This window comes from Ostreococcus lucimarinus, chromosome 14, assembly GCF_000092065.1.
Source record: "Ostreococcus lucimarinus CCE9901 chromosome 14, complete sequence".
Taxonomy (NCBI): domain Eukaryota; kingdom Viridiplantae; phylum Chlorophyta; class Mamiellophyceae; order Mamiellales; family Bathycoccaceae; genus Ostreococcus; species Ostreococcus sp. 'lucimarinus'.
In genome coordinates, this window is record NC_009368.1 from 585,692 (window position 1) to 613,363 (window position 27,672).

Genomic DNA, 27,672 nt, shown 5'->3' on the forward strand with positions numbered 1-27,672 from the left:
CGAGACGAGACGAGACGAGACGAGACGAGACGAGACGACGCGCGCCACGGCGCGACGCGCGGGATGTCGCTCGCGGAGGAACAGGCGCGGAGGGACGATGAAGTCTACGACGCACTCATCCGTGAACTCGAGCGCGTCCCGGACGATGCAAGGGATGCGGTGGCGTCGTTTTTACAAGATTTGAGACGCGACGGCGTCGATTGGTACCGGGTTGGCGACGGTGGCGAGTTTGATGACAAGGAGAGTTTCTTTCGAACAGTACATGCGGGGGCGTGCATGCGGGCTGCGCGCATTATGGGTTCAGGATGTTTGAAGTTCGCGCGCGAGCACGGGTGTCCTTGGAACGAGTGGACTTGCCTGTTTGCCGCCATGAATGGAAATCTGGACTGTTTGAAGTACGCGCACGAGAACGGGTGTCCTTGGGACAACAGGACGTGCGATAATGCCGCCCGTTATGGACATTTGGACTGTTTGGAGTACGCGCACGAGAACGGGTGTCCTTGGAACTGGGCGACGTGCGATAATGCCGCCTATTATGGACATTTGGAATGTTTGGAGTACGCGCACGAGAACGGGTGTCCTTGGGACGAGATGACGTGCCTGTTTGCCGCCAAGTATGGACATTTGGAATGTTTGAAGTACGCGCACGAGCACGGGTGTCCTTGGGACGTGTCTACGTGCCAGGCTGCCGCCGAGTATGGACATTTGGACTGTTTGCGATACGCGCACGAGAACGGGTGTCCTTGGGACAAGCGGACGTGCGATAAGGCCGCCTATTATGGACATTTGGAGTGTTTGAAGTACGCGCACGAGCACGGGTGTCCTTGGGACAACAGGACGTGCGATAATGCCGCCCGTTATGGACATTTGGAATGTTTGGAGTACGCGCACGAGAACGGGTGTCCTTGGGACGAGATGACGTGCCTGTTTGCCGCCTCGAATGGACATTTGGAATGTTTGAAGTACGCGCACGAGCACGGGTGTCCTTGGGACTATTGGACGTGCTATAATGCCGCCTATTATGGACATTTGGAGTGTTTGAAGTACGCGCACGAGCACGGGTGTCCTTGGGACAACAGGACGTGCGATAATGCCGCCCGTTATGGACATTTGGAATGTTTGAAGTACGCGCACGAGAACGGGTGTCCTTGGGACGAGGTGACGTGCGATAATGCCGCCTATTATGGACATTTGGAGTGTTTGAAGTACGCGCGCGAGAACGGGTGTCCTTGGAACGAGAAGACGTGCATGGATGCCGCCGAGAACGGACATTTGGAATGTTTGAAGTACGCGTGCGCTCACGGATGTCCAGGCTCCGATCGGTACGCCGAGGCGCTGAACGAAGTCGTCATCCCAGACGTCGACGAGTCATTCGGCGTCGAAGTCGCGCTCGCGTTTCAACAAAACGGCGGCGAGATCTCCATGCGCGAGTTCCTGCCGTTATGGGTAGCGCACAGAGAAGGTTACCGCGACGCGCACTTAGAAATCGCTCGAAACTGGATAGCTCACGATTGAATCGACCGACCGCGCACCGCCGCCGACCAACCGTCTCGCCTCCACGCGCGCGCGCTCTACTCACGAGTGACTATGATCATTACACTTTCTCGCGCTTCGCCGCGCTTCGCGTTCGTTTCTCGCGCTTTGCGTTCTCGCCCCCCCCGCGCGCGTCTCCCGCGTCCCATCCCGCCTCGCGCCCCGCCCCGCGCCCTCCTGGCCCTCACGCCGACGGTCGCAGCGCCTTCGCCACCGCCGCCGCGCTCGGCACCGCTCGCGTCGCCTTCCCATCCCTCGAAAACGTCTCCACGAGCTCGCGCGGCACGATCGCCGGCAGCGCCATCCCGAGCCCACCGATCGCGCACGACCACATCACCACCGGTTCGCGGTGCATCGCGCGATAGAACCACCCCGCCATGCGCTCGCGCCGTCCCTCGCGCGCGCGTCGCGCTCTCGCGCGCGCGTCGTCGTCGCGAATCGCGAACCCTCGTTCGTCGTATTCAAGCACCACACGGACCCATCGCGCGCACCGTCCGGTCCGTGTTCATCTCATACCGACTCGACGGCGCGCGCGACGCGGATCGCGCGCGCCCCGCCTCTCGCGCGCGCGCGTCGTTTGCTCATCACGCTAAGGCAGAACCTCGGTTCTCGGCTACGAACACGAACGCACAGTAATTCACCACACACACACGCACACCGCACACGATGAAATACGTCGCCGCGTACTTGCTGGTGCGCACGATCGCGAACGAGCGCGCGAGGGCATCGCGCGCGGGACGACGACGGGACGCGGGGACGCGCGATGGGAGGCGCGCCGGAACGCTCGAGGGACGCGAGCGAGAGGAAGCGTTCGTTCGTTTCGGGACGGCGCGAACGCGCGCGCGGGCACGCGAGGGGTCGGAAGCGCGGGCGACGCGGGACGGCGAACGATGGGGCTAGGGCTTTGGGGACGACGACTGACGCGGACTCTCGCTTCGCGACGCGCAGGCGCAACTCGCCGGGAAGGAATCTCCTTCCGAGGCCGATGTGAAGGCGATTCTCGCCGGAGGTACGTCGCGAACGACGCGCGACGCGACGCGACGCGACGCGAACGCGCGCCTCGAGAGACGCGCGACTGACGAGACGACGACGCGCTTCGTTCGAACGCAGCCGCGGCGGAGGTCGACGATTCCAAGCTCTCCGCCTTCTTCAAGGAAATCGAGGGTAAGGACGTCGCGGAATTGATCGCTGAAGGTAACGCCAAGCTCGCGTCCGTGCCCTCGGGCGGCGGCGGCGGCGGCGGCGGCGGCGGCGACGGCGGCGGCGACGCCGGCGGCGCGGCCGCCGCGGCGGCTCCGGAAGCCGAAGAGGAAGAAGAAGCCGACATGGACTTCGAACTTGTTCGATTAATCGTTCGATAGATCCCATCGTTCGCGTCGCATCGCGCGTTTCAAATCGAATCACCACTAGTCGTTCGTTGTGAAAAGTCCGAGCGCGTTCACTCACTCATCAATCGAGCACTCATCGGTCGCGCCCGATTGCCGCATTCCTCGGCGCGCCGTTCGATCGGGCGTCCACTCGCGATGTCGTCCTCTCCCGCGCCGGCCGTGCTGACGTTCCAGACGTTTCTGGAAAAAATGCGTCAACCGAGCGCCGGCGCGCTCGTGCGCGACGTCAAGACGTTCATCGCGAGCCTCGACGACGACGCCTCGACGACGACGACGACGGTTGATGGCGAAGACGACGATGATGGCGACGACGACGCGATCCTGCGCGTGGCGCGGCGCGTGCAGACGTTCCTGCGCGACACGGAGGCGACGTTCGAGCGACACCCGGCGTGGCGAGGGGCGTCGATGGCGGAATTGGACGCGTCGGGGGAGGGATTGGAAAAGTACGTCATGACGAAGGCGCACGCGGGCGTCTTCGCGAGACGACGCGAAGATCGAGCGCGGGACGAAAGGCTGGCGAAACGCGTGGAGACGCTGAAGAAAATAATAGAACCGAAACATCTGGACATCGGGGAGTGCAGCGCGTCGTGGGCGCTGGCGGAGGTGGAGTTGGGGAAGATGAATCAGTTCAAGGCGCCGCGGGATAAGTTGGTGTGCGTGTTGAATACGTGTCGAATAATCAATAATACGCTGACGACGCGGCAGGGTTCGGACGGGGGGGCGGACGATTTCTTGCCGGTGTTGATTTACGTCGCGATGCGAGCGAATCCGGGGCGGTTGGAGAGTAATTTAAAGTACATTCAGAGATTTCGCGGCGAGTCGCGATTGGTGAGCGAGGCGGCGTACTTTTTCACCAACCTCGTGAGCGCGGCGCGGTTTTTGGGGCGATGTGCGGCGAACGATTTCACAAACATGGATGTCGAGATGTTTGAAAGGGTGATGAACGAGGACGGGGTGTTGGCGAGCGTGGATTTAGACGAAGACGAGGAAATAGCGGAGACGCCGGTCGAGGCGGCGTCGGCGGAGAACCCGCCGCCGTCCACGCCGCCGCCGCAGATTTCGGTCGAGGAGATGAGCGCGGCGTTGAGCGCGCTCGAAGGTGGGGACACGTCGACGACGCCCAGGGAAATACCGAAGAACGCTGGCGGTGGCGTCGGCGACTACGCGACCGACGACGATAATTTGCACACGCCGACGTCTCGCGCCGCGGCGCCGTACGTTCCGTGGCGCACGACCGAGGACGTCGAAGCCGAGGGCGCGACGCAACTCACCGCGCTCGACGTCGCTGGAAACTTGACTTTGAGTTCGGACTATAAGTTTCTGTACGCCAAGGTGGAAGACTTGACCGTCGGCGACGTCGCGAGGTTGCTTCACGACTACAAAGGATTGGCGCTGCAGTACGAAAGCCTCAGTCGAGGCGTGGCCAAGGTGCTGACGACTCTAGATGCGCGGTTGTGATTTAGATTTTTACAACTTAGACGAAACTTAGACGTAACCGTTCTCGTCGACATTACTCTTCGCCCTCTTTGTCCTCGGACGGCAACATGAGACTGGCGCCGACGCCGCCGCCGAGCATGGTGACGACGACGGCGAGCGAAGCCTCGGTTGGGACCTCGACGCCCGCGTACTCGACGATCATCTTGGCCCCGATAAAGCCGAGCACGAGCGCCACGGCGGTTTGCAAGTACTTCAACTCCCCCACGGCTTTGGAAATCAACGTGTAAAGCTGTCGAAGGGATAGAATCGCAAACAAGTTTGAGGTGTACACGATGAACGGATCCTTCGTCACTCCGAAAACCGCCGGGATGGAATCCACGGCGAAGACGACGTCGCTAATCTCCACCACCGCGAGCACGAGCAACAGCGGCGTCGCCATTTTCACCCCGTTTTGCACGGTGAAGAAATTATCGCCGTCGTAATCTTCGCTCACCTCCAAAAAGTTTCCGACAAACTTCACGATGGCGTTATCCCCCATGTCCTCCTCCTCCTCTTCCCCTTCCGCGAGTAGCTTGTACGAACTAAAAATCAAAATACCCGCAAACACCAAAAGAATGGGTTGGAAATTTTCAATCAACTCCACCCCGGCCCCGACCATGACGGCTCGCATCACCAGCGCCCCGACGATGCCGTAGTTTAACACCCTCGTCTGCCTCTCCGGCGGCACCTTGAAATACTCAAACAACAGCACGAAGACGAATAAATTATCCACACTCAAACTCTGCTCCAACAGGTACCCAGCAAAGTATTCGCTCGCCTTATCCGCGCCCTCCACCGCGCCGATCCCCGCGCCGAACGCGCACGACACCCCCAAGCACGCCGCGACGATGGCCACGTCCCGATTCTGCTTCGCCTCGCTCGTCATCTCCCCGCTCTGTGCTGTGGTCACGCTCTCACTCTTCGTCGTCGGTTCCTCGCTCGCCGCGCGCGGTCGCGTCGTCGTCCCTCGCTTTTCTCGCGTCGTCCTCGTCGTCCTCGTCGCCGCCGCCGCGCTCGGCGTCCATCGTCGCGGCTCCGCCCGCGCCGTCCCGCTCGCCGCCCGCGCGACGCGCGATCGATTACCGATCACCGCGCGCGTCGATCGCGCGCTCGATCGCGCGCCGAGCGTCGTCGTCGCGCGCGCGCCGAGCGTCATCGTCGTCGCGGCGGATCGCGTGCCGATCACCATCCGCGGCGCTCGCGTCGCGCTCGCGTCGCGCTCGGCGCCCGAAACGCGCGAAGACGCGCGGAAATGCGTTCACGGCGCGCGCGCGCGGCAGGACGTCGGCGCGGTCGTCGCGCGCGCGTGTGCGGAGGGACGCGCGCGTGATCTCTCGGGGTCCGGTCGGTCGGAATAAATTTTCATAATATGAGGGTTTAAACGTATATTGAAAATGTTTAACGCTATGTAATACACATACAACTGTACAAGAACAGATCACGCGCGCGACCGACGCGCGGCGACGAGACGGTGAATGAGAATGCCGGCGGCGACGGAGACGTTCAGAGAGTCCACGCCCGCGGCGGAAGACGCCGAACGAGGGATCTCTATCAAGCGGTTGCACGCGCGGCGGACGTTGGTGCGCAAACCCGAGCCCTCGTTGCCCATGACGAGAATCGTCGGCGCGCGCACGGAGAAATCGGAGACGTCCTCGGCGCGAGCGTCGGCGGCGGCGCCGACGACGTCCCAGCCCTCGTCTCGAGCCTTGGCTAAAAATCTGTGCATGACGCCCGTCTGATGGACGACCTGAGCCTCCATGGCGCCCGCGCTCGCTTTGCTCACGGTGGCGTTGAACGGGGCGCTGTTCTTGGCGCAACAGACGACGCCGTCGACGCCTAAAAAGTGCGCGCTTCGCAGGGCGGCGCCCAAATTTTGAGGATCCACGATTTCATCCAGCGCGAGCCACACCGGGGGTTCGCCTCGCCCGTCCCACTTCGGTAAGTCCTCCAGCGTCGGAATCTCCAACGCCTCGGCGTCGAGCAACACGCCCTGGTGCGGTTTATTATCGCACGCCATGTTTAAATCGTGCTTGCTCGCGCGCTTCACCGTCACCGCGCGCGCCTCCGCCAACCGCAAGATCTCCGACTCCGCGCCCGCGCCCTTCCCTCCGTTCGCCGCGCCGCCCTCGCCCGTCTGCACGTACAGCGCGAACAGCGCGCGTCGATTCCGCCGCAGCGCCTCCAGCACCGGATTCGTCCCGTACACGATCTCCCCCACCAGCCCCTCCGCGATCGTCGGCGCCACCCCCCGCTCGCGCCTCGCCGCCGCTCGATCGTACCGCGCCTCGCGCTCGCTCCCGCGGCCGCGTCGCCGCGCGTCCTCCGCGCCCTCCCGCGCCAGCCGCCCTCGCGGCGCCTCCCCGAACCCGTCGTACGACGCCTCGCCCTCGTCGCGTCGCCCACGCGCGTCGACGCTCGCGTCGCGCCGATTCTCGCGCGCGCGCGTCGCGCCGATCGTCCCGCGCGTCGTCGTCGTCGTTCGAGCCGCCGTCGCTCATTCGCCACGACGCGCGTCGCGTCTTCGTCGCGTCGCGTCGTCGCGTCGACCGCGTCAGCCGCGCCAGCGACGGCGACGCGCGCACCGCGCGCATCGCGCGCGCGTCGCGGCGCGCGAGACGGGCCGACGCGACGCGACGCGATGTGATTTCGATTCCGGCGGCGCCGCAGATTCCGACTCGACATGGCGCACCGGTACGAAATTCGCGCGACGCGACGACGCGACGCGACGCGACGACGACACCGAATAGCGTCTCGCGTCGACGCGGCGCGCGACGCGGCGCGCGACGCGGTGCGCGACGCGGCACCGACGCGATCGAATGATGATTTTGATCTCGACGACGACGACTGACGACGCCGTCGACGACGCGCGCGCGCGCAGGCGGGACGACGAGTACGATCGCGGACGTCGGGTCGCGGCGAACGATGGACGGCGCGCGGTGACGGCGACGGGGCCGTACGATCGCGCGCGGGCGGCGGCGCGGTTCGGCGGCGGCGGCGACGAGGGCGCGACGCGGGCGAACGCGAACGCGGCGCCGGATTTGGCGAATTTGCTGCGACAGGTGAACGAGGCGATGGCGCAGGGAGGGCAGGGACAGGAACATGGACAACAGGCGCGAGGTGGGCGCGGACAGGCGCCGGCGAGGGTGATATCGGGGGCGGATCCGAGGGCGAGACGGGCGGCGAGGGCGAACGCGAACGCGAGCGCGAGCGCGGCGGCGCCGACGGCGGCCGGGATGGTGTACGGACAGGGACAGGGGATGTACGGAGCGCCGATGCAGGGGGGAGGACCGCCGCCGCCGCCGCCGGCGGCGGTGGGACGGTTCGGCGGCGCGAGCGCGGGGTACGGCGGCGGCGTCGCGGCGGCGCCGCAGTTTGGGCCGGGGAGCGTCGGGTACGGCGCGCCGCCGGGGCCGCCGGGACCACCGCGCGCGGTCGCGGGCGTGCAGGCGATGGACCCGAGCTCGGTGACGGAGTACGTGATGTGTCCGAACGAAAGCGCGGGTAAGGTGATCGGACACGGCGGGGAAAAGATTAACAGCATACAAACCGAAAGCGGGGCCATCGTGAAGATTCAAAACCAAAACGAAGTCGGCCCGGGACAACCGCGAAGGATCACGATCAGTGGCGCGCCCGAACGCGTCGCGCACGCGTCGCAGTTGGTGTACGCGATCATCGGACAATCAAGCGCGAGCCGCGCGGCGCAGGCGCCGCGCGGCGCGGGCGGCGGTCGCGACGCGGCGGGCGCCGAGATTTTCGTCCCCGTCGAGCCGGACCAGTTCGGTAAGATTATCGGTCGAGGCGGAGAGACGATTCGTAGGTTGCAAGAAGAGAGCGGCGTGCGCATGCAAGTCGATAGACCGAACAGTCGCGTGCAAATCACGGGCGACGCGTCGGGGTGTGAAGTCGCCCGAACGTTGCTTCAGGAAGTCCTCGACGCGACGAACGAACCCGTGGGAATGGGAACGTCGGGCGCGCAGTCCACGGAGATTTCGGCGCAAGGCCAAGAGGGTCGAATCATCGGTAAGGGTGGGGAAAATATTCGTTCGCTCGCCGCGCAAACCGGCGCGAAGCTGAGCATCATCAAAGAGACGGGCATGGTTCGCATCCAAGGCGACCCGCGGCAAATCGAAGACGCCGTGCGCGCCGTCAACGAGTTCATCGACGCGCAGGTGAACCCGGTCAAGTACCCCAACGCCGTCGGCGGCGGCGCCGGGATCCCATCCAACGGCGCGTATCACCCGCCCGAAGATTCCGGCGGGTTGACGCCGTACAAGCCCCTCTGGGAGACGCACCAAAGCCCGGAGGGATACACCTACTATTACAACACCACCACGGGCGAGACGACGTGGGAAGAACCCGAGGACTACGACGGGTTCAGCTGATCGTCTCAAAATCAAACCTTTCTCTGCGTAGTTGCGTAGTTGCGATTGAATTGACTCTCCTTTAATCACTTTTGCCCGTCTTCGCCTCGCTCGCGTCTCGCGTCGGTTACGCCCGCACTTCGCCGCGCGCGCGCGATGTCCCTCCACGCCGCCCGCGATGAGATCGCGTGCGCGACGTGCCGCGCTCGCGGTGCGGCCTCCTTCGCGCCCTCCGACGCCGGCTTCTACGTCTGCGTGCGCTGCGGGACGCAGAGCCAAACGCAAATCGCAAATCTCGCCGAGATTGGGCTCGAGGACGCGGACGACGGCGACGCGTTCGTCCCGGGCGCGGGACGCGTGAGCGGACGAAGCCTGCGCGCGCGCCGCGCGAAGAGCGCGCGCAAAAGCGCGACGCGGGCGGGGAAGCGGGCGCGAGACGCGGCGCGCGACCCCGGGACGGCGGCGGAGGCGTACGCGCGCGCGTTTCAGGCGGTGTTGATGACGCAGACGCGCGCGGTGGCGACGCTGATGGACGACGCGCGAGACGCGAGCGAAAAAGGATTGGAAAACGCGGTGCGAGACGTGTGGGGACGGTATCTGCGAGCGAGCGGGACGCTCGAGCGCGAGAGCGGAGGGACGACGACGACGACGGCGAGCGGCGAGGCGGACGACGGCGACGAAGACGAACGGACGAAATCGACGACGGCGCGGTTCGTCAAGGATCGATTGCCGATGGTGATGAGCTTGGGACTGTTGTATTTGGCGTTGGCGCGGCGCCGCGCGGCGATTTTGCCGTTTGAGCTCGCGAAGATGGCGGCGGAGGGATCGTTGCCGTACTTGAACGTGTACGACGTCGTTCACGAGCACTGCGGCGAGAACACCGTGGAGCTTCTTCCGTCGGATGAAATATTTCTGTTCGAGCATCCGAAGAGGATACCCACGCCGCAGCGCATCGTCGCGGCGGCGGCGTTCGCGGCGGCGAAAATTGACGCGCAGTTGCCGCCGATTAACGCAGCGGCGATATTGACGCGATACGTGGGAACGCTGTTCAATTTGGACTCGCAAGTATTACACGCAGCGCGTAGAACGCTTTCGGTTTACTTGTCGCCAGCTTTACGATACGGCGCGAAAAATGTCGTCGGCGCGCCCGAGTCGGCGCTCCTGGCGTACGTCGTCGTGGCGCTGAAGTTTTTGTACGGTTTAGACGGGAGAACGCACACGCAAGCGCGCGTTCAAATTTCGCGTAATGGTGTTCTGGGTAAAATCGTTCGTCCATCGATCCAGGGCGTGTCTCCGGGTGGATGGAGCGCTTGGGCGCGCGGCGTCGGGGCTTTGGGCGCGCCGGCGCTGCCGTGGAGCGAGGACTACGTGTCAAAGCTCGACGATTGCGACAAGGATCGTCACATTCGATTCGCTTATCACAGACTATTGAGCGGTCGTATTATGCCGTTTCCATTCAACAGAATCGAAGAGAAACTGTTGAAAGTCGTACCACCGACGAGATTGAACGCCGACGCGTCGGTGCCGGCGCCGCCACCGCCGCCGGCGCCGTCCACGACGGATCCTCAGCTCGAGTGTTTGAAAGCAAAACACGCGCTCGCCGAGTCATACGAGACGCGTGTGCGCGTTCACTGCGCGCATGCCGTCATCGACGAGCTCAGGCTCGCGAACCCAGAGGTGGGTGTTGACTTCAATAATGAGCTTCGACGCGCGTGCGTGCGATCGGTGCGTCTTCGCGCGGGCGGTCTCGCGCTGCGTCACGTCACCGATGAACGCGCGAGCTCACTCATCGCTCGCAATGTGAACATTTTCATGCACGAGAAGGAAGAAAGTATTGTGCACGCGGTCGGCGGCCAGCAGATTATCTCACGCATGCGATTAGATTCGCTGGTGCGCCGTGTTCTCGCGGCGACTTTCAAGTCGGACGACGCGTTCGACGGCGCCCTAGCCAAGAGATTGATACGAACGATTTTAAAGGCCGTGGAAACCGAGGATCCGGATTTGAACGCAGAATTTACCAACAATGAACGAATCTCGTACATTAAGGAGACGATCAGTGACTTGGCTCGCGAGCAAGAGCACTTGAACGCCGTGTTGCGACTCGATCCCGATTGGAAAGGTTACGACGACGGCTCCGAGCGCACCGCCAAAATCATCGATGAGCACATCTGTGTGCGCACCGCTGGATCGTACTTACCCGCGGCGAGCGCGAACAACGTATTCGACGCTTGCCCTGCGGAGTATGTGCAAATCGTCGAAGCCTTGGCGCGTTTTGCGTGGATTAATCCCGAGGCGTTGCACGAGAGTGTCATGGAGCTCGAGCTCGTGTTACTCGGCGTCGAAAAAATGATAGCTGTAGAGAAGACCAAGAATAAAAAGGCTTTGAAGAAACGCAAGCGTTAGCAAATATTGGCTTGCTAGTACATTAGAATAGTTGTTACAATAGATTAGACTCAAAGTTGCGCGCCAAACTTGACTCCGACGCCGGGCTTCCAAGTCTTCGCGCTCTCCGCGCGTGCTAATTTGGCCTGCGCTTTGAGCTTTTCGACGTAATTCCTCGGTGACTCTACCGCGTTCGCGTCTCCTCTATGACTCCCTACGCTCGGTGGTGGGGCGAACCCATAGTCATCCTCATCGCTGTAAATTGATTTGGCTTGCGCCGGCGAGCGCTCGTGCCAAACGCGGCGATTCGTCGCCGGCGTCGAGGGCGAGCGTCGCACCGGGAACGGACTACCAGCAGAGGCGTGGTCATCGCTCACACCACCCTCGTCTTCAAAAACAGTCTTCAATCCGAGTCGTTCGAGCTTTTCATTCGTGCTCATCTCACCCACTGACTTGAGCAAATCGGAGCGCAGGACTGACGTGACGAGTTTCGGTGGCTTTTCCGGCGACGTCGGTGTTGATCCCTCGCCGTTGTTGCTCACATTTTCAAACTTCACGCGCATCTCGCGCGAATTTTTATTCTTAGGATTGAGTATCGTCCCCGCACTGCTCGAGCGCTCCGAGCGAGCGCTCTTTGAGTGTCTGTCACCCGCCCACGAACTCCCTCGTTCCTCCCAAGGCGCGACTGGTTTCAACTTTAAGTTGTCCACGCGGAAGCCCAAGTCATTAATTTCGTCCCGCACGCGCTCGGCTGTCGACCCAGCGCGTTCGGCGACGGCGAGAAGTTTATCTAATTGCGTCTCGTACGAATCCTTACCCTCTGCGATCCACCGGTTGGCGTCTTTTTGTCTCTCCGTCGACCGCGGCGGCAGCTTGATTCGCAAGCTCGATCGCGGCGTCACGACTTCCGGGAGTCTCTGGTCGTCGTCTTCCTCGTCCCGTCTCGGTTTCTCTTGCACCACCGCCGCCGCTCGGGCTTGTTTTCGCAACTCACGCCTCGCCCGTCGCGCCGCCGTCTCCCTATCCACCGGCGGACGCGCCGCCGGCGTCGATTCCTCCTCGTCGCTCTTGTTGTACGCGTCCACGTCCGCGGTCGAGGCCTTCGTCGCGCGCGCTCTCCTCGACCTCGACCCCGACGACGTCGACGCCCCACCGCCGCGATACGGCCGCTCCTTCATCGTCTCCGACGACCATCCCGCGCCGGTTTTCGACGACGCCGGCAGCGTCGCCTCCAGCGCGCGTCTCAGCGCCTCGATCGTCGCCGCCTCCTCTTCGCGCGCCGCCTCCGCCTCTACCTCCGACGCCCTCTCCTCCTCTTCCCGCGCCGTCTCTTCGACCTCCGGCGCGTCGGCGACGACCGCGACCTCCCCTCGCGCCTCGCCGTCCCGCGCGCCGCGCGTCGTCGCCGCCGCGTCCTCCTCACCCGCCGCGTCCGCGCCCCCCTCGTCGCCCGTCGACGCGCTCGACGTCACCGACGGCGTCCTCGACACCACCACGATCGTTCGCGTCGGTTCGCTCGCGTCTTTCGAGGCACACGCGCCCATCGCGCGCCGAGATATTTCTCGCGCGTCGGACGCCCCGCGGATTGATCGCCCTCGCGTCGCGCGCGCGCGCGCGTTCGCGCCACCGCGCGTCGCGCTCGCCGCCGCGAATTTCGGGTCGTCGCGTCGCGCCGTCGCGATCGCGTCGCTTCGCGTCGCGCGCCGCGCCCGCGCGCCGCGAAGTCCCGCGCCGCGTCGTCGCGACCGCGGCCGCGCGCGACGTGCATAAATAAAACCACACCGAACCCTAGCGTATACTAACCAACGCGAACCCCATGAACCGCACGGATTCAAACGTCGCGGCGCCGGCCGCCGCGCGCGCGTCCGCACGCCGCGACGCGCTCGCCGCGCGCGCGCTCGGCGCCGCCCGCGCGGCGAATCGGCGAATTCGCGAATTCCCCCGTCATCCCGCGCTCGATTCGCGCGCGATGTCGCCGGTGTCGCCGCTCGAGCGCACCGACGGCGCGCGCGCGCTCGAGTCCGTCACCGCGAGCGCGATCGACGACGCGCTCGCCGACGCGGCGCTCGACGCGGGCGGTGGAGGGACGACGGAGGAAAAGGCCGCGCGTCACGACGGGACGATCGGCGCGCGCGTCGTCGGCCACGGCACGCGCGTCGGGTCGCCCGGGGGCGGGAGCGGGCTCATCAAGGATGCGCTGCGACTGGTGACGAAGAAGACGAGGGACGGCGCGACGCGGGCGGAGATCGCGCGCGTGGACGAACAGCTGAGCTTTGATAAGGGGTTTTATCTGACGATACGCGCGATACAGCTGCTGAAGGCGTCGGCGCCGGAGAGGACGATCGTGGTGGGCGTCGCGGGGCCGAGCGGGGCGGGCAAGACGGTGTTCACGAGTAAGATTCAAGAGTTCATGCCGGGAGCGGTGACGCTGTCGATGGACATGTACAACGACTCGAGCATGCTGCTGGAGGGGAACTTTGACGATCCGAGGTTGACGGATTACGCGTGCCTGTTGGAGAATTTGAAAGGGTTGAAGAACGGGGAGACGGTGGAGACGCCGGTGTACGATTACAAGGAGAGTAAACGGACGGGTTACGTGACGGTGCCGTGTCCAGCGTCCAAGGTTGTGATTTTAGAGGGTATATACGCGTTGAACGAAAAGCTACGACCGATGTTGGACCTCAGGGTGAGCGTCACGGGAGGGGTGCACTTTGATTTGGTCAAGCGCGTTTTGCGCGACATTAATCGAAGCGGTCAGGCGCCGGAGAGCATCATTCACCAAATTAGCGAGACGGTGTATCCGATGTACAAGGCGTTCATCGAGCCCGATCTTCGCACCGCGCATTTGAAGGTGGTGAACTCGTTCAACCCGTTCGCTGGGTTTCAAGATCCGACGTATATTTTGAAATCCGACCGCGTCCCCGACGAGGCGCGCATCCACGCCGTCTTGGGCAAGGATTGCCAAGTCACGGACGAAATCGAGACGGCGGATATTTATCTGTTGCCCCCGAACGAAGACCCCGAGACGTGCACTTCTTGGCTCAGAATGCGTAATCGCGACGGGCACTACACGCTAATGTTCGCCGAGACGGTGACGGATGGGCCGATTATGATTTCGCCGCGCATCAAGTTTGAAGTCGGCGTTCGCATTCTCGGCGGTCTCATGGCCCTCGGCTACGTCGTCGGCGCCATCATGAAACGTCGAAGCAAAGAGTACAGCGACGACTTACTGACGATCAAGGTCGATTGGGTCGAAGGCCTCGATCGATCCTTTGTTCAAGTGCAAGGGCGCCTGCGCTCCGCGGTGGAGGAGGCGGGGAAAAAGCTCGGTCTCAACGGCACCTACATCGCGCACTCCTACATCGAACAAGTTCAGCTTGAGCAGCTCACGAAAGAGCTCTCATCGCTCACGGATGACTTGAAGGAACGATTCCCGATCACGGAGGCCATGCTGACGTCCAACACCGAGGCTTCGGACACGTCGAGCGACGAGGTCGGATCGCCGCACAGCGCCAACGGTCACAGTCGGCGTCGCTCGTCGCCCGGGGGAAGCGACAGCGGTGGCCGGCCGCCGCACCCGCCCCGTCCTCGCTCCGCCGCGCCCGCGAACTGGGGTGGCTACGGTCTCGACGGTCCGGGAGATACGACATTTTACACGCCGCCGCCGCGAAGCTTGAGCCGCGGCCCGAGCCGCAACGGCAAGTCGTACGACATGGACCGCATGGCGAGCCCGAGCCGTCGCCGCACGAGCCCGAGTGATAAGCGCACGTCACCGAACGCCTCGCGCGAAAACCTCAACGCGCACGGTTTGGAGATGAAGTTTGATTGGCTCGCCAACCGCGTCGAAAAGCTCGGCGAGCTCCAACGCCAAGCCTCCATGGAAACCATCTCCGCGAGCGATCAAATGATCACCACTCCCGGCGGTTCTCGCATCAAAGAGTCCGACCTTCTCATCCGTGAGCTCCAATCGCTCACCGCCAAGGTCGACGCCTTATCGACGAGCTTCCACAAGCAACAACTCGACCTCTCTCGCGTCGAGTCGCGCCAATTCGTCGGTTTCGCCCTCGCCGGCGCCGCGTGCGTCTGCGCCGCCTTTCTCGCCGGCGCCACCCGTCGATGACGTCGTCATCGTCGCCCTCGACGTCCGCGCCTCGACGCTCGACGCTCGTTCGCTCGTTCGTTCCTCCGCGCGCCGACGGCGCGCCTGTAATCAATGTCTCACTCACGAAATGACCGAAAATCACACCCGCGCGCGCGCCAACCGCGAAAATCACCCCTCGCGCGCGCGTCCTCGACGCGGCGTCACCCCGCGACGCGCGACACGCACACGATGTTCGCCGCCGCGCAGACCCGCGCGCAATTCACGCCGTCCGCCCTCGCGCGCGCGCCCCGCGCGACGTCCGCGCGTCGCGCCCGCGCGCCGCTCGCCGTCGTCGCCGCCGCGCAAACCCTCGAGGGCGTCGTCGTCGCGCGCTCGGGCGCGAAATCGAAAACCCTGCGCGTCGATCGCAAGGTGCCGCACCCGAAGTACGTGAAGCGCATGAACGTGAGCAAAAAATTCATGTTTCACGACGCCGCGGAGGCGTGCAAGGTGGGCGATCGCGTGGTGATCGAGGCGTGTCGACCGATGTCGAAGGCGAAAAAGTTTACGCTCAAGGAGGTGGTGTACGCGTGCCAGGTCGACGTGGATTGCGTCGTGGCGTGATGGACTCGCGGCGGATGGCGCGCGCGCGCGTTTACGTAAGATTTATGCGGAGGGCGTTCGGGAGGACGGCGGCGCGCGATCGGTCGGCGCGGCGCGAAGATGAAATGAAACCCTAAAGCCTCAAATTTAGATAGAGCTCGCCGCGCGAGCTCCTAGCTTGTAAGATGATTGATTCTTTCATGATGAATGCGAATCGAGGGCGAGCTAATAGAATCCGCGCGATGGTGGCTAACGCGTGCGCAAGACGCCGCGAGCGACGGTGAGGAAATCGGCGAGGTTGCGACGGAAGCGACGCTTGTTGACGCGGTCGACGCCCTCGGCGAGGCCGTTGGCGCTCGTGAGGGCGACGAAGGCGTTTTGGAGTAAATCGACGCTTCGTGGCTCGTCGGCGACGGCGGAGATGAAGGCAGAGGCGAGATTTTGGAACGCCGGGCGCTCGTGGAGGATGATGGGGAGGAGTGCGTCGGCGGCTTCGTCGACGAGATTGAAGACGGCTTCCTCGTAGACGAGACGGTGGAACAAGAGGCGCATGAGATGGGCGAGGATGGACACGCCCTCGGCGTTAGGGGCCATGTGTGCGCCTAAACCGATGGTTTGTGTCTTCGCACTGTTGCATTGGAACGTGGCCAGGGCGCCGAGCGCAGTCATGCTCTCCTTACTCACCGTCTCGTCGGCGTGCTTCAAGCCGAATTCGAGCGTCGACATGAGGGTGCCGAATAAGTCGGGCGCTAGCTGCGCGACTTTTTTGGGGTAGGCCTCGAGCATGTACGCCAAAAGCTCGAAATATTGTCTGCAAAGCTTGGGGAACTTGAGCAATTCATCCGTGATGAGCGGGATGACGGCGTTCAAACCGGCGAAGACGACGCGAGCGATGTCGATTTGTTCCGCGAGCGCCGCCGCCTGGTCGGGCGGCGCGCTCTCGATGATGGCGTCGTGTAAGTTTCCGCTCGACATGTGCGTGAGCATGCGCAATAGCGCGCGAACTTCTTTATACGCCTCTTTTACCGCCTCTTGACTCAATAGCGCGCCGGCTTCCGACTTGACGGCGCCGCGGCCGGATTTCGCGTACGTCTCCACCACGCGCAGGCAATACCGACACACCCAATCCACTTGTTGGGCGTTGAGATACGGCGAGTTGGCCTCGACGAACTCCTCGGTCAGGCGCAGCAATAGCTTCATCACTCGTCCTAAATCTTTCGCGAGCGTTTGCAAATTTAGCAAGTGATCGACGGCTGCGACGAAAAAGTTGAAAACCGCCGGTTGGCTCTTTCCATTCGTCGATCGCACGACGCCTCGCAACGCCTCGAGCGCGGCGCACGCTCGAGCCTCGCCTTCGGGGTGATGTAAACCCTCACGATCGACGCTTACCGCGGCGATGACTTCGCCCGGGGGCGTGATGAGGGCGTTCACATACGCCTCGCACTGCGCGGGATCAATCACGCTCGCGGCGACGCGCCCGACGCACTCGCTCAAACCGCGATGGACTTCGGGCGGGAACGCGACGACGCCGCGCTCATGATGCGCCCCAGCGCACGCCTGACGCAACGCATCCCACGAAGGCATGTTTACTAAGTGCTTCAACAGCGTCTTTCGTCGCGTGAGCACGGGAAACAACACGAATCCGATTGTTTTTTGTAAACTCGTCTCCCCCGGCCAATCGCTGAGCGCCTTGACGCCGATTTGCACGAGCGCGTCGAGCGCCTCCACGCCACCGTTTCTTTCGCTGAACATTCCCCCACCGTTCTCAGCGAGCTTGTTCGCGATGTCAGCACCTCGTCGCACGCCTCCAGCGGCGGCGTACACCGCAGCGTGTAAGCTACCGCCGGAATCCTCTGGAATCAAATACGTATCCGCCCAACGCGCGAGCGCCCACACGACGGTTTCGAGCAGGCGAGGCGACAGCGCGCCGCGCGCGTTGGCGTCGAGCGCCAAGCAACCGAAATCGATCAACGCTCGCGCGAGTTCCACTACGCAGTTTGGTGCGCCTGGTGCCGTGGCTGCGGACGCCGCAGCGAGGGAGTCTGGTGGAATCGGCGTTTCGCCGTCGCCGTCATCCGCGAGCACGTGCGCAGCCAGGCGCGTCAGCCACCATAATTCCTCCAACAACTCACTCGGATCTTGACCGCTCGCCATGCACGCGGGAAGCGAGTTTCGCTTTTCAACTAAAACGTGCTGCAGCGTCGGTAAAGTCGTCGTGGGATGCGCGCGCAAGACTTGGGCGGCGAGTTCGAGTCTCGCGTCGAGCGCCGCCGCCCCGGCTTGGCCCTCCTCTTCGTGCCCATCGTCCTCTTCGTGCGCGCCCTCGCGCGCGGCTTTCAACCCAGCGACGACGTAAGCGTGCGAAATATTTGCCGCTCCTTCTAAAACCGCGCTCGGAACCGCCGTTTCCACGCCTCCCGGCGCGCTCATGCCCTTGTTCACCAACGACGCCCACGCCTCGAGGAGCATCTTTAAACAATCATCCGTCACCGTGCCCTCGCACTGCACCGACAGCGCGTCTTGATTCAAGCACTCTAACGTGAGCTCGCCGAGTAAGTCTAGCGCGGTACGCTCGTTCAACTCCGGACCGAGCGATAAACTCGCGAAATCGTTGGCGTCGTGCACGAGCGCCAACGCGGACATGGAGCGGCAGCCGTCGATGAGGGCGTCTTCTCCGTGCCCCTCCAACGCCGCGCGCACGCTCGTCGCAGCCGGTAAGAGATACTTGGCGATCGCGCGCGCGCATCGCACGAAATGGCCCTGTCTCAGGCTATCGTCCGCATCCCGCGGGGGAAACACGCATCCACTGAGCGTGCAGAGCGCGCTCAGCGTCTTGCGACTCGCCGCGGCGACGCGCTTCGCCTCGACGCCTCCGCCCGCCAACACCGCACTCTCCGCCCCAGCGTGCAAGTCGAACAACCAATCCAGCGCGCCTGGATTCAACAACACATCCCTCCACTCCATTCCCGGCGTGAGCTTCACGAACGCGTTCGCCGCGCTCTCCGAGCTCGGAAACGCCCGTCCCCGAAACCCGTAACTCACGTCTCTATTAAAATCCCAACTCAACACCGCGTTCATCAACCGCAGCGCCGCCGCGCACGCCCCCCGATCGCTCCCATCGCTCACCCTCCCCGTCTCCACGCACCGTCTCGCCGCTTCGCACCCGTGCGCGAAGAACGGTTTCAAAAAATGTTTCTCCGCGCTCGCTCGACATCCTTCGTGCCGCTCCCACGTCGTCCCCAGTTCGCTCGCCGTCCCCGGCGCGAACTCGCTCACGATCGCCGCGAACACCTCCAGTCCCATCGTCTCCGCGTCCGATTCCCCCTTCGACGATTCCATCTTCGCCCGCACCTCGCGTTCGCACGCCCCCAGCGTCGCCATCTTCGTCGCGTCGTCCGCGTCCACCGCCGCGCGCTTCACCAGCGTCGCGCAGCACGCCGTCATCTGATTCCTCACCGCCCTCGCCGCGCCCTCCGCGTCCAGCGTCCATCGCAGCGCGAACGCGCGACACTCCTCGCGCTCGCTCGCGCGCATCGCGCCCCAGTCTCGCAGCGTCGCGTCGCGAAAGCACCGCGCGGCGTGAAACTGGCCGTCGGTCGAGCTCTCGCGCGGGCGTTCGAGGACGCCGCGCGCGATCGCGCGCGCGTCGCGCCGCGCGCGCAGCTCGAGCAGCGCGCGCTCGGCGTTCGCGCGCTCGGCGCCGCGCAGCGCCGTCGCCGCGGCGTCGAACGCGCGCGCGTCGGCGTCCATGCGTCGCGATGTGTCCCACGTAGAACTTAGGGTTTAGACAGTTTGCCGACACGACACCTCAACTGTCGAGCCTCGTCAGCACACTCCTCGGCGTGACACCGACGATGGTGTACGGCGCCGTCCCCGTTAAGGACGAGGAGAACCCTCTCCTGGGCGTCCGATCATCTTCGAAGCGACCACGTTCGTTCGCGTACGGCGTTATCGCCGTCGTCTGCGTCGCGGCGCTTGCAATTTCGGGCGTCTCGCGCGCCACCGATGAATCCTCACGAGAGGATCATCTCTCCGCTTTGGGCGATCTTTCGAATGACTATCTCGCGAAGAGATCCTGGTGGCAGGACGTGAAGACTGCGAATGAAACCCTCATCACCGCGAAGCAGGCGTCCGACAAGGCGATGGAAGCCGCGGCCGAGGCGGAGGAGAAGTTCGACGAGCTTAAGCTTGATGCCGAGGAGAAAGACCGCATGTGCACAGATATTCATAAGGCTGAAGACCAAACATCGGGGTGCGACGACCATTGTTCCACCGGCGCTGTCCAGGCATCGCGTCTTGGATGGGGCTCGTGGTCCGTGTCTTCGTGGTCCTGGTCCGTGTCTTCGTGGTGGCAGTCTATTCGCCAAAGAGCTGCAGAAGCGGCAAAAAAGGCGGCCGAGGCCAAGAAAGCCAAGTGCATGGAGACGTGCAAAAGTCTCGACTGCGGTTTACCGAAATGTAAGAACGCCCCGGCACATCGAACATGTCCTCCCGCATACTCGGGCGACCGGTGCAAAACTGGTTTTGATTTGTACGCTGACAAACCATATAGAAACATCGGGTGGCGTGTAGGAATAACCGGAGTCGATGAAAGCAGGAAATATTTTAAATGCCTCGGTACATACTGTAACCCTCCGATAGGGGCAGAGTATTACTTTCCAGATAAAAGAACCAACAAGTGCACAGAACGGGTTGTCATGGAACGGAAGGATACCTGGGGCAGGCTGAAATCCTACCACACCGTGGGTGTTGGCTCCGACTACTTAAGCGAGTGTGGAAAATGTACCGATTAAGTCGGCTTTCACCCTCGCCTATCAAGATTTTCTCAGACAACACCGACGATTTTTCAAACGTCCCCGCGTCGTTGTTTTTTGAGTACTATCCAAAGTTAAGTTTTACATAAGTCCTTCCAGCTCCTTGACTGAAAAGTTGTATTTTGCAATACTGCGCTCGGTGGGCGGCGTGCCTCGGTCGTGCGCGTTTTAAACACGTTTTTCGGAGGATTTTCGCCGCATGTTCGTTGTAGTATTGCAATTGGTACAACCCCCTTCGTCTTGTTCCACGAGAACTGAGGGACGCATTGATAGACATCATCAAGAACCCGGAGACGCCGAGGGAGGAGGAGGTGGCAGAGTTGCCTCCATTCGCGCGACCAGAGCGTTGACGCGCTCTTCGAGTTCGTCGAGCGCCGCCGCGCGCGTCGACGCCGCGCGCGATGGCGCGCTCGACGCGCTCGGGCGATGCGACGCGCGTCGACGCCTTGATGCGCGCGGTCGACGCGGTCGCGGACGCGCTCGGCGACGCGGGCGAGGCGAATCATCGCGCGTTTCGGGACGACGCAGAACGCATCGCGACGGCGCTGGAGCGAACGCTGACGCGCGACGAGGACGCGGACGCGTTCGCGGTGCTGGGCGTCGAACACACGGCTTCGATGTGGACGGCGTGCGTGGACGCGTGGACGCGGGCGGCGGAGACGCGCGAGGCGACGCGCGCGACGGCGGCGACGCTGCGGGACGTCGCGGCGGCGGCGCGAGACGCGGAACGCGCGTGGGCCGCGAAACGCGCGCGAGGGGTGGCGAGAGAACTGGAGGAGGTGGAATTGAGACACGACGCGCGAGTGCGCCGAGGCGAGGACGCGGCGCGAAGAGCGCGACTCGTCGGACGATTTCGAGCGGAGGAGACGGCGGCGCGGGACGCGCTCGGCGACGCGGGCGAGGCGAGCGCGGGCGTGGACGTCGTGGCGCGGTTTCGAGCGCTCGAGGGCGAGTTTTTGTGGCGCGAGGAGTGCGTGCTGCGAGGCGAGCGCGGGGCGAGCGCGCTGGAGGCGAGCGTGCGGGCGTTCGAGCCGGATTCGAGGGTGGGCGCGTTGGCGCTCGCGGTGACGCGCGCGGCGCGTTGGCGCGAGCGAGTGGCGACGTTCGAGGGACGGCGCGACGACGAATTCGAGCGCCGATGCGATCAAGACGTCATCGCGCGCATGGAGGCGCAGCACCCCGCGCTCGTGGCGCAGTACGTGATGTGGATGAAAGACGCCGCGTTGGAGTCGAGCGAACGCGCGGCTTCGAGCGCCGTCGCCGCCGCGACGACGCATCTCTACGATTTCCTCCTCGCCCTCGACGCCGACGTCTACGACGCCGTTTTCGACGCCCAAGGCCGCGCGAACGTCCTCTGCGCGTCGTTCAACGCCCTCCACGTCCTGCGCTCGCGCGCGTCGCCGTCCTCGCCGCCGCCTCGGCTCGCCGCCGACGCGCGCGCGTTAATCTCTCGTCTCGTCGTCCGCGTCGACGCCGAGCGCGACGCCGAGATCGCGCTTCACGGCGACGACTGGGGCCAGGCCGCGTTCGCCGTCGTCGCCGCGCGCTTGGCGAGCCAGAGATTACTCGAAGTCGTCGCGTAGCCCGGCGCGGCTCGCGGCGGCCCGGGACGTCAACCGTCGACCGCACTCCGTCGCGCGCCATGCGCTCGACCGCGCTCGCGCGCTCGACCGCGCGCGTCGATCGTTCGCCGCGCGTCGCGCGCGCGCGGACGACCCGCGGACGCCCCGCGCGCGCGCGCGACGGCGACGGCGACGACCGGGACAACCGTCCCGAACCGACGACGCGTCGAAAGACGCTCGCGCTCGCGCTCGGGTGCGCGTGCTGCGCGCGCGGGAGCGACGCGCGAGCGATGGTGCGATTGATCGCGCCGGACGACGCGAACGAGGCGACGTTCGACGTCGAGCGCTCGACGACGCGCGATGAGGCGTTCGCGAAGGGCATGGCGACGATGATGGATGGATTCGAAGACGCGGTGCGCGCGCGCAAGAGGGCTCTGATCGATGACCTGCTGGCGGAATACGACGGGGCGAAGGAAATGACGGTGTGCGAGATCGGGGCGGGGAGCGCGCCGAACGCGCGGTATTACGCGAACGCGTCGCGCGGGCCGGAGACGATGGACTGGGTCGGCGTCGACCCGAACGACTCGATGCGAGCGTACGCGGAAGAAAACGTGGCGGCGGCGAACGACGGTGGTCGGGTGAAGATAAACGCGAGATACGTGCACGGCGTGGGTGAGGCGCTGCCGCTGCCGGACGCGAGCGCGGATGCGGTGGTGTCGACGTTGACGCTGTGCTCGGTGCTCGATCAGGGGCGGACGCTGCGAGAGATTCGTCGGGTGCTAAAACCGGGAGGGAAATTTTTGTTTCTCGAGCACGTGCTGTCGAGGGATCCGAGCTTTGCGAGGTTGCAAATCGCGCTGACGCCGATGCAAATCAGCGTGGCGGATGGGTGTCATCTGGACCGACGGACGCTGGACGAGATCGAGGACGGCGGGTTGTTTTCGAGCGTGAACGCGGAGTACTACGAGCTCGACGGGTTTTGGGTGATCGCGCCGCAAGTCGCCGGCATCGCCGTGGCTTAGAATGAATGTGTATCTATAACATTAGTATGTTTCAATCCGACTGCAAGTGCTTCACGAGCAAACACTTCTTGAATAGCCGATACTCCACCGCGGCGCGCAGCCGCGGCGGCGTGTCTTCGGCGCTAAACAGCTTTTCATCCTCCTCGATAGTCGTCTTCATCGATAACAGCACCTCTTCGCAGCGCTTTTTAATGGCGTGCATGACGATCTGGTCGGCGTTTTCGTCTGGCATGAGCGCCTGCGTGAAATGTCGAAACATCAACCACAACGCCTCGTCGTAATCCGTGCGCCACCCCACGCTCGGGCCCATGAGCGTGGATTGTATATCTCGAAGCCTCAACTCCGCCGCATCGTCCGCGGTACCACCGCCACCGCTCAATTCCACGATTGAAGCGCGCTCCCTCGCGCGTTGCTGCGCCTCGAGTTCGTTCGCTATCGAACGCCCGGCGGCTTTATCCAACACGACTTCTCCGCCTTCGCTACGAAACGTCTCGGCGAACCAATCCGCGGCTTCGCCGAGCGAACTCCACAACTCCACTCGATCGTACGGGTTCATGCCACCCACGAATCCCATGTAAAGCAGAAACGACTCCGCGGGCTCGCACGCGTACTGCGTCAGTAACTCCTCGCCCTCGTCAATCGTCTTCAACGCGCGAAGCACGACCGCCTCGCCATCGTCGCTCGCGTCCCATTTCACGTTCGCCGCGCCGTGAGAATGATTCAACATGTCTAACATTGGCGCCAGAAAGCTCTCTCCGCGCTCTAAATCCACCGCTCGGCTTCGCACGCACGACAACGCCCAGGCGAAATGTTTCGTCCAGCTCGCGTCGCCGTATTTTTCGTTCAACTTTTTGATAGTCCCCGCGTCGCGCGCTTTCGCCTTGGCGCAATTCCCGATCCCACGCGCGAACGCCATCTCTGCAATTTCAGCGTTCGTCCACGTCGTCACGGGCGAGTCTACCGTTTGCGGCAACGCGTCGACCACGTACGCTCGCCACGCGCCGCCGTCCCGGTCGCCGCCCCCGGTCCCGCCCTCCGCCTCGAATCTCGCGTGCGCCAGCGTCGCCGCCAATCGATCGGAGGGCGTGTAAAACTGTTTCGAGCTTCCGACGTCGCCGTCGTCGAGCGGGCACGTGGCGTAGCCGCAGCGCAAGCCCGTCGTCCCGAGGCAAGCTGTAAAAGGTACCCTCACGGCGACTTCGCCGGCTTTAATCTTCGCCGTGGACGCGCACACCACGGCGCGGGCGCGCGTGTGAGGGTCCACGCGAAGGTCCACGCGCGAGGTGTCGATGCCGCGGGCGTTGGACCACAGGATGAAATCTTCCATGGCGCGGGCGAGGACGGGGTGGCGGAGTGCGGCGAGCGAGCGGCGGCGCGCGCGCTTTGATGCATCCATATGATTGTAATCGTCTACGTGTCTAAGAGAAATGAGTGTTCGCGAGCGATCGCGCTGAGTGGGGTTTTAAGCGATGGCGTCGCGGGCGCGGTGACGACGGCATCGAGTTTAAGCTTGAGCGCGGCGAGCTTGGCGTCGTAGGACGCTTTTTGCGTCTGCAGCTTGCCGTAAACCATTTTCGCAACGCCCTTGTAGTACACCGCACGCTGTTTTGTGGACTCGCACACGTCTAACGCGACTTGCGTGGCCTCTTTTGCGGTGTCGATGACGTTCTGTCGTTGGATCGGAGAAGGAGAGGCGTCGCGCGAACGCGTCGGCGTCGACTTTGGCGGCTTCGCAGCGCCGCCGCGCATCTCGCGCTCAACCTTGGCAATTTCTTCATCCAATCTCTGGGCGTACAAATCGTTGCTTTGCATCGCCGCCTCGGCCTCGGCGGCTTCGTGTGCGAGATAGTCCGCGAACGAAGTTTCGTGGACGTCCTCGTCTCGCGGCTGCGTGGATTCGGCTTGTTGTCGCGAGGCGACGGTGATTTCCTTCAACTGCGCGCTGAGTTCTTCGAGCATCGTCTTTTTCTCCATTTGAACGGCATTTAGCGATCTCTTCATCTCGCTCAACTCGTCGCGAAGGTTTTCAATTTCTGAGGATTCTTTCATTGACGCCGCTTCGGTGCGGCGCTCGCTCGCTCGCGATAATTCGCTTCGAAGTTGCTCGACGGTTTCCTCGAGCGCTCGCGCCGTGTGTTCGTACTCGTGCAAACGAGACTCCACGAGCTGCCTCGCCTTGATCTCATCACTCGTCTTTTGCAAATTCGCCTTATATTTGCACGCGAGCGCGAGGTTTTCATCCTTGAACTTGGTTAATCGCGCGAGCGCGGCTTCGCTCTTGGTGAGCTCTGCGCGCAGCTTTGACCGTTCGGCTTGCAGACGACTGATTTCGTTCGACTGCCTCGAAGCCATGTCCACGAGATCCCGATTGGTGGCGACTAAATTTGCAACGTTCATCTTGCGAGATCCCGAGCTCGACGCGCGCGCGCGCGCGTTCTTCATCGGCGAAGGCGAGTGGGGATCTTCGCTTTCAGAAACGTCTTCGATGTCGACTTCCGTCTCCTCTTCCGCGAGCTGCGCGGCGATGATGACGTCGTCGAGCTGCGAAAGCAAGTCTTGTTCGCGCTCGCGCATCGTGGCTAGCTCTTGCTGCAAGTGCGCGCAGTGCTCGAGCGCGCTTTCCAGTTCAGTAGTGAGATCGACGATTTTATATTCCTCCACGCTCGACGCCTCTGCGGCGGCGCGACGCGCTTCTTGCGCTTCCACGATCGCCCTGTCCTTCTCCACTCGCGCTTGCTTCAGCTCGTACTGCGTCTCCTCCACCACCCGCGTAAGATCGTGGATGTTGTTCATCGCCGTCGCAAAATCTTTCTCGAGCTCGTATCGCTTCGACGAACCGTCCACGGTGACGCTTTGCAAGGCCTTTTCAAACTCGATGTTTTGCCTTCGAAGCGCCTCGAGCTCCGACGATGACTTCGCCGCGTTCGCCGCGTTTTCCGCTAAACGACGCTCCGCATCGCTGAGCGATCGACGCATTTCATCGAGTTCCGCGTTTTTGGCTTCAATCATGGCGTAGACGTCTGATTCAGACTTGGAGCTCTCGGCGCGATGCAACACGACTTCGCTCTCAGAACGCTCGAGCGCGGCGCGCAACTCCACTTCTCCCGCCTTGCGCCAAGTCAGCTCGCGCTCCAAGTCTTCATTTTCGCGCTCCAAGCGTTGATTCTCGGTCTCGTAATACACCTTTTCATTGGCCGCCTCTTGCACCTCTTCCAATCGCGCCTCGAGTTGTTCAATCTCCGCGCGCGCCGCGTCGAGTTCGGCGCAGAGTTCCTCGGCTTCGATTTCGCTCGCACCCGCGGCGAGTTCTCTCAACTTCGCCATATCGTCTTGAACGCTTTTGTGATTCGCTCGAGACGCGCTCAACTCGCGTTCGCTCTGCCGCAACCGAGTTTCGAGCTCTATGAGCTCGCGCCGCGCTTCCTGCGCCTCCACTTGCGCGGCGCACCGCTCGGTCTCCGCCTTGACACACTGCGCGTTCGCCGCGTCCATCTTCGCCCAAACATCGCGCACGGCCTCTTTCACCGCCCCCTGCACGCGACGATCGCTCGCCTCGAGCTCGTTTTCCTTGTCGTTCAATCGAAGCTCGAGCTCGTGCAAGCGCGCCTTTAATCGAGCGGCGTTTTCATTCGCCGCGACGAGTTTACGCGCCGTCTCCTTCGTTTTGCGCTCCTCGACTAATCGCACGCGCTCGATCGCCATCGCGACTTGTGGATCGTCCACGTTCGGCGTCGCGCACGCGGATTCGTCTCCTTCGTCGTCGTCGTCCTCCGCGCGCGTCGCCGCGCTCCCCTCACCCACCTCCACCGCCGCCGCCCTCGACGGCGATTCCACCGAACCCTCCGCCGTCGTCGCCTCCAACCGTCGCTCCAGCGCCACGACCACGTCTCCCGCGTCGACGTCCTCCGTCTCCGAATCCCCGTCCTCGCTCGCCGTCGTCTTCTCCATCGACAGCGCGCGCGACCGCGCCAACCGTTCCCTCGTCCTCGCCATCTCCTCCCGCCACGCCGACCCAAGCGGTGATTTCCCTCGACTCGCGCTCCCCGTCCCTCTCGGCGTCGTCGTCGTCGTCCCCATCGGCGTCCGCCGCGCGTCCCTCTCGCGTCTCGCCGTCGCCGCCGCGTTTAAATCGTCGTCGTCGTCGTCGTCATCACGATTCGTCCCCCCATCGTCCCGTCGCGCGTCCGCGCGCCTCCCTCGCGTCCGCGCGCTCACCGGCGGCGTGTTCTCCTCCCCCCTCGCCGTCCCTCGCCCCTTCTTCCCCCTCGTCGTCGTCGTCGTCGTCGTCTTCGCCCCGTCGTCGTCCCATCGCGGCGGCGTCATCGCCCCCTCGCGCGTCGCGTCGCGCGCCGCGTTCGCTCGCGCGTCGCGCGGCGTCAGCGGCGACCGCGTCGCCGTCGCGCGCGTCTCCATCGCGATCCGCGCGTCGCCGCCGACGCCCGTCGCGCTC

At 63.6% G+C, this 27,672-nt stretch overlaps 17 protein-coding genes across 17 annotated transcripts; 10 read left to right on the forward strand and 7 right to left on the reverse strand.

Moving 5' to 3' along the window:
* Positions 1-63: 63 nt before the first annotated feature.
* Positions 64-1,515, forward strand: OSTLU_27610 (predicted protein; the record flags this gene model as incomplete). Its single annotated transcript, XM_001421292.1, has 1 exon — positions 64-1,515. The coding sequence occupies one exon, from the start codon at positions 64-66 to the stop codon at positions 1,513-1,515; it is 1,452 nt and encodes a 483-aa protein (XP_001421329.1).
* A 202-nt stretch (positions 1,516-1,717) lies between these two features.
* On the reverse strand, positions 1,718-1,888 carry OSTLU_27611 (predicted protein; the record flags this gene model as incomplete). Its single annotated transcript, XM_001421473.1, has 1 exon — positions 1,718-1,888. One exon carries the CDS (start codon positions 1,886-1,888, stop codon positions 1,718-1,720), a length of 171 nt encoding a protein of 56 aa, XP_001421510.1.
* A 311-nt stretch (positions 1,889-2,199) lies between these two features.
* RPP2 (Cytolic 80S ribosomal protein P2; Cytosolic 60S large ribosomal subunit protein P2) lies at positions 2,200-2,894 on the forward strand (the record flags this gene model as incomplete). The annotated part of the gene is made up of 3 exons (XM_001421293.1): positions 2,200-2,226; positions 2,482-2,542; positions 2,644-2,894. The coding sequence occupies 3 exons, from the start codon at positions 2,200-2,202 to the stop codon at positions 2,892-2,894; spliced, it is 339 nt and encodes a 112-aa protein (XP_001421330.1).
* Positions 2,895-3,056: 162 nt separating this feature from the next.
* Positions 3,057-4,341, forward strand: OSTLU_47582 (predicted protein; the record flags this gene model as incomplete). The annotated part of the gene is made up of 1 exon (XM_001421294.1): positions 3,057-4,341. A coding segment is annotated over one exon (1,284 nt), but the record flags the coding sequence as incomplete, so codon positions are not given.
* Positions 4,342-4,408: 67 nt separating this feature from the next.
* On the reverse strand, positions 4,409-5,698 carry OSTLU_27614 (predicted protein). Its single transcript, XM_001421474.1, has one exon. It carries the CDS (start codon positions 5,281-5,283, stop codon positions 4,432-4,434), a length of 852 nt encoding a protein of 283 aa, XP_001421511.1. The 5' UTR covers positions 5,284-5,698; the 3' UTR covers positions 4,409-4,431.
* A 137-nt stretch (positions 5,699-5,835) lies between these two features.
* On the reverse strand, positions 5,836-6,988 carry OSTLU_27615 (predicted protein; the record flags this gene model as incomplete). Its single annotated transcript, XM_001421475.1, has 2 exons — positions 5,836-6,783; positions 6,980-6,988. The coding sequence occupies 2 exons, from the start codon at positions 6,986-6,988 to the stop codon at positions 5,836-5,838; spliced, it is 957 nt and encodes a 318-aa protein (XP_001421512.1).
* Positions 6,989-7,846: 858 nt separating this feature from the next.
* Positions 7,847-8,779, forward strand: OSTLU_89194 (predicted protein; the record flags this gene model as incomplete). The annotated part of the gene is made up of 1 exon (XM_001421295.1): positions 7,847-8,779. One exon carries the CDS (start codon positions 7,847-7,849, stop codon positions 8,777-8,779), a length of 933 nt encoding a protein of 310 aa, XP_001421332.1.
* A 135-nt stretch (positions 8,780-8,914) lies between these two features.
* OSTLU_27617 (predicted protein) lies at positions 8,915-11,164 on the forward strand (the record flags this gene model as incomplete). Its single annotated transcript, XM_001421296.1, has 1 exon — positions 8,915-11,164. One exon carries the CDS (start codon positions 8,915-8,917, stop codon positions 11,159-11,161), a length of 2,247 nt encoding a protein of 748 aa, XP_001421333.1. The 3' UTR covers positions 11,162-11,164.
* Positions 11,165-11,211: 47 nt separating this feature from the next.
* On the reverse strand, positions 11,212-12,318 carry OSTLU_27618 (predicted protein; the record flags this gene model as incomplete). The annotated part of the gene is made up of 1 exon (XM_001421476.1): positions 11,212-12,318. One exon carries the CDS (start codon positions 12,316-12,318, stop codon positions 11,212-11,214), a length of 1,107 nt encoding a protein of 368 aa, XP_001421513.1.
* Positions 12,319-13,109: 791 nt separating this feature from the next.
* OSTLU_43015 (predicted protein) lies at positions 13,110-14,687 on the forward strand (the record flags this gene model as incomplete). The annotated part of the gene is made up of 1 exon (XM_001421297.1): positions 13,110-14,687. A coding segment is annotated over one exon (1,578 nt), but the record flags the coding sequence as incomplete, so codon positions are not given.
* Positions 14,688-15,596: 909 nt separating this feature from the next.
* On the forward strand, positions 15,597-15,812 carry MRPS17 (Putative mitochondrial ribosomal protein S17; the record flags this gene model as incomplete). The annotated part of the gene is made up of 1 exon (XM_001421298.1): positions 15,597-15,812. A coding segment is annotated over one exon (216 nt), but the record flags the coding sequence as incomplete, so codon positions are not given.
* A 261-nt stretch (positions 15,813-16,073) lies between these two features.
* On the reverse strand, positions 16,074-19,358 carry OSTLU_18189 (predicted protein; the record flags this gene model as incomplete). Its single annotated transcript, XM_001421477.1, has 1 exon — positions 16,074-19,358. One exon carries the CDS (start codon positions 19,356-19,358, stop codon positions 16,074-16,076), a length of 3,285 nt encoding a protein of 1,094 aa, XP_001421514.1.
* A 300-nt stretch (positions 19,359-19,658) lies between these two features.
* OSTLU_27622 (predicted protein) lies at positions 19,659-20,828 on the forward strand. The gene has a single exon (XM_001421299.1). It carries the CDS (start codon positions 19,679-19,681, stop codon positions 20,615-20,617), a length of 939 nt encoding a protein of 312 aa, XP_001421336.1. The 5' UTR covers positions 19,659-19,678; the 3' UTR covers positions 20,618-20,828.
* Positions 20,829-21,039: 211 nt separating this feature from the next.
* OSTLU_18191 (predicted protein) lies at positions 21,040-22,221 on the forward strand (the record flags this gene model as incomplete). The annotated part of the gene is made up of 1 exon (XM_001421300.1): positions 21,040-22,221. One exon carries the CDS (start codon positions 21,040-21,042, stop codon positions 22,219-22,221), a length of 1,182 nt encoding a protein of 393 aa, XP_001421337.1.
* A 455-nt stretch (positions 22,222-22,676) lies between these two features.
* On the forward strand, positions 22,677-23,222 carry OSTLU_43205 (predicted protein; the record flags this gene model as incomplete). The annotated part of the gene is made up of 1 exon (XM_001421301.1): positions 22,677-23,222. One exon carries the CDS (start codon positions 22,677-22,679, stop codon positions 23,220-23,222), a length of 546 nt encoding a protein of 181 aa, XP_001421338.1.
* Positions 23,223-23,242: 20 nt separating this feature from the next.
* Positions 23,243-24,568, reverse strand: SDG3524 (predicted protein). The gene has a single exon (XM_001421478.1). It carries the CDS (start codon positions 24,547-24,549, stop codon positions 23,254-23,256), a length of 1,296 nt encoding a protein of 431 aa, XP_001421515.1. The 5' UTR covers positions 24,550-24,568; the 3' UTR covers positions 23,243-23,253.
* A 64-nt stretch (positions 24,569-24,632) lies between these two features.
* Positions 24,633-27,299, reverse strand: OSTLU_18193 (predicted protein; the record flags this gene model as incomplete). Its single annotated transcript, XM_001421479.1, has 1 exon — positions 24,633-27,299. The coding sequence occupies one exon, from the start codon at positions 27,297-27,299 to the stop codon at positions 24,633-24,635; it is 2,667 nt and encodes an 888-aa protein (XP_001421516.1).
* Positions 27,300-27,672: the final 373 nt, after the last annotated feature.

Coding starts and splice junctions, on each gene's coding strand:
- OSTLU_27614 (XM_001421474.1), bottom strand. CDS start 5,283: ATGACGAGCGAGGCGAAGCAGAATCGGGACGTGGCCATCGTCGCGGCG.
- OSTLU_27622 (XM_001421299.1), top strand. CDS start 19,679: ATGGTGTACGGCGCCGTCCCCGTTAAGGACGAGGAGAACCCTCTCCTG.
- SDG3524 (XM_001421478.1), bottom strand. CDS start 24,549: ATGGAAGATTTCATCCTGTGGTCCAACGCCCGCGGCATCGACACCTCG.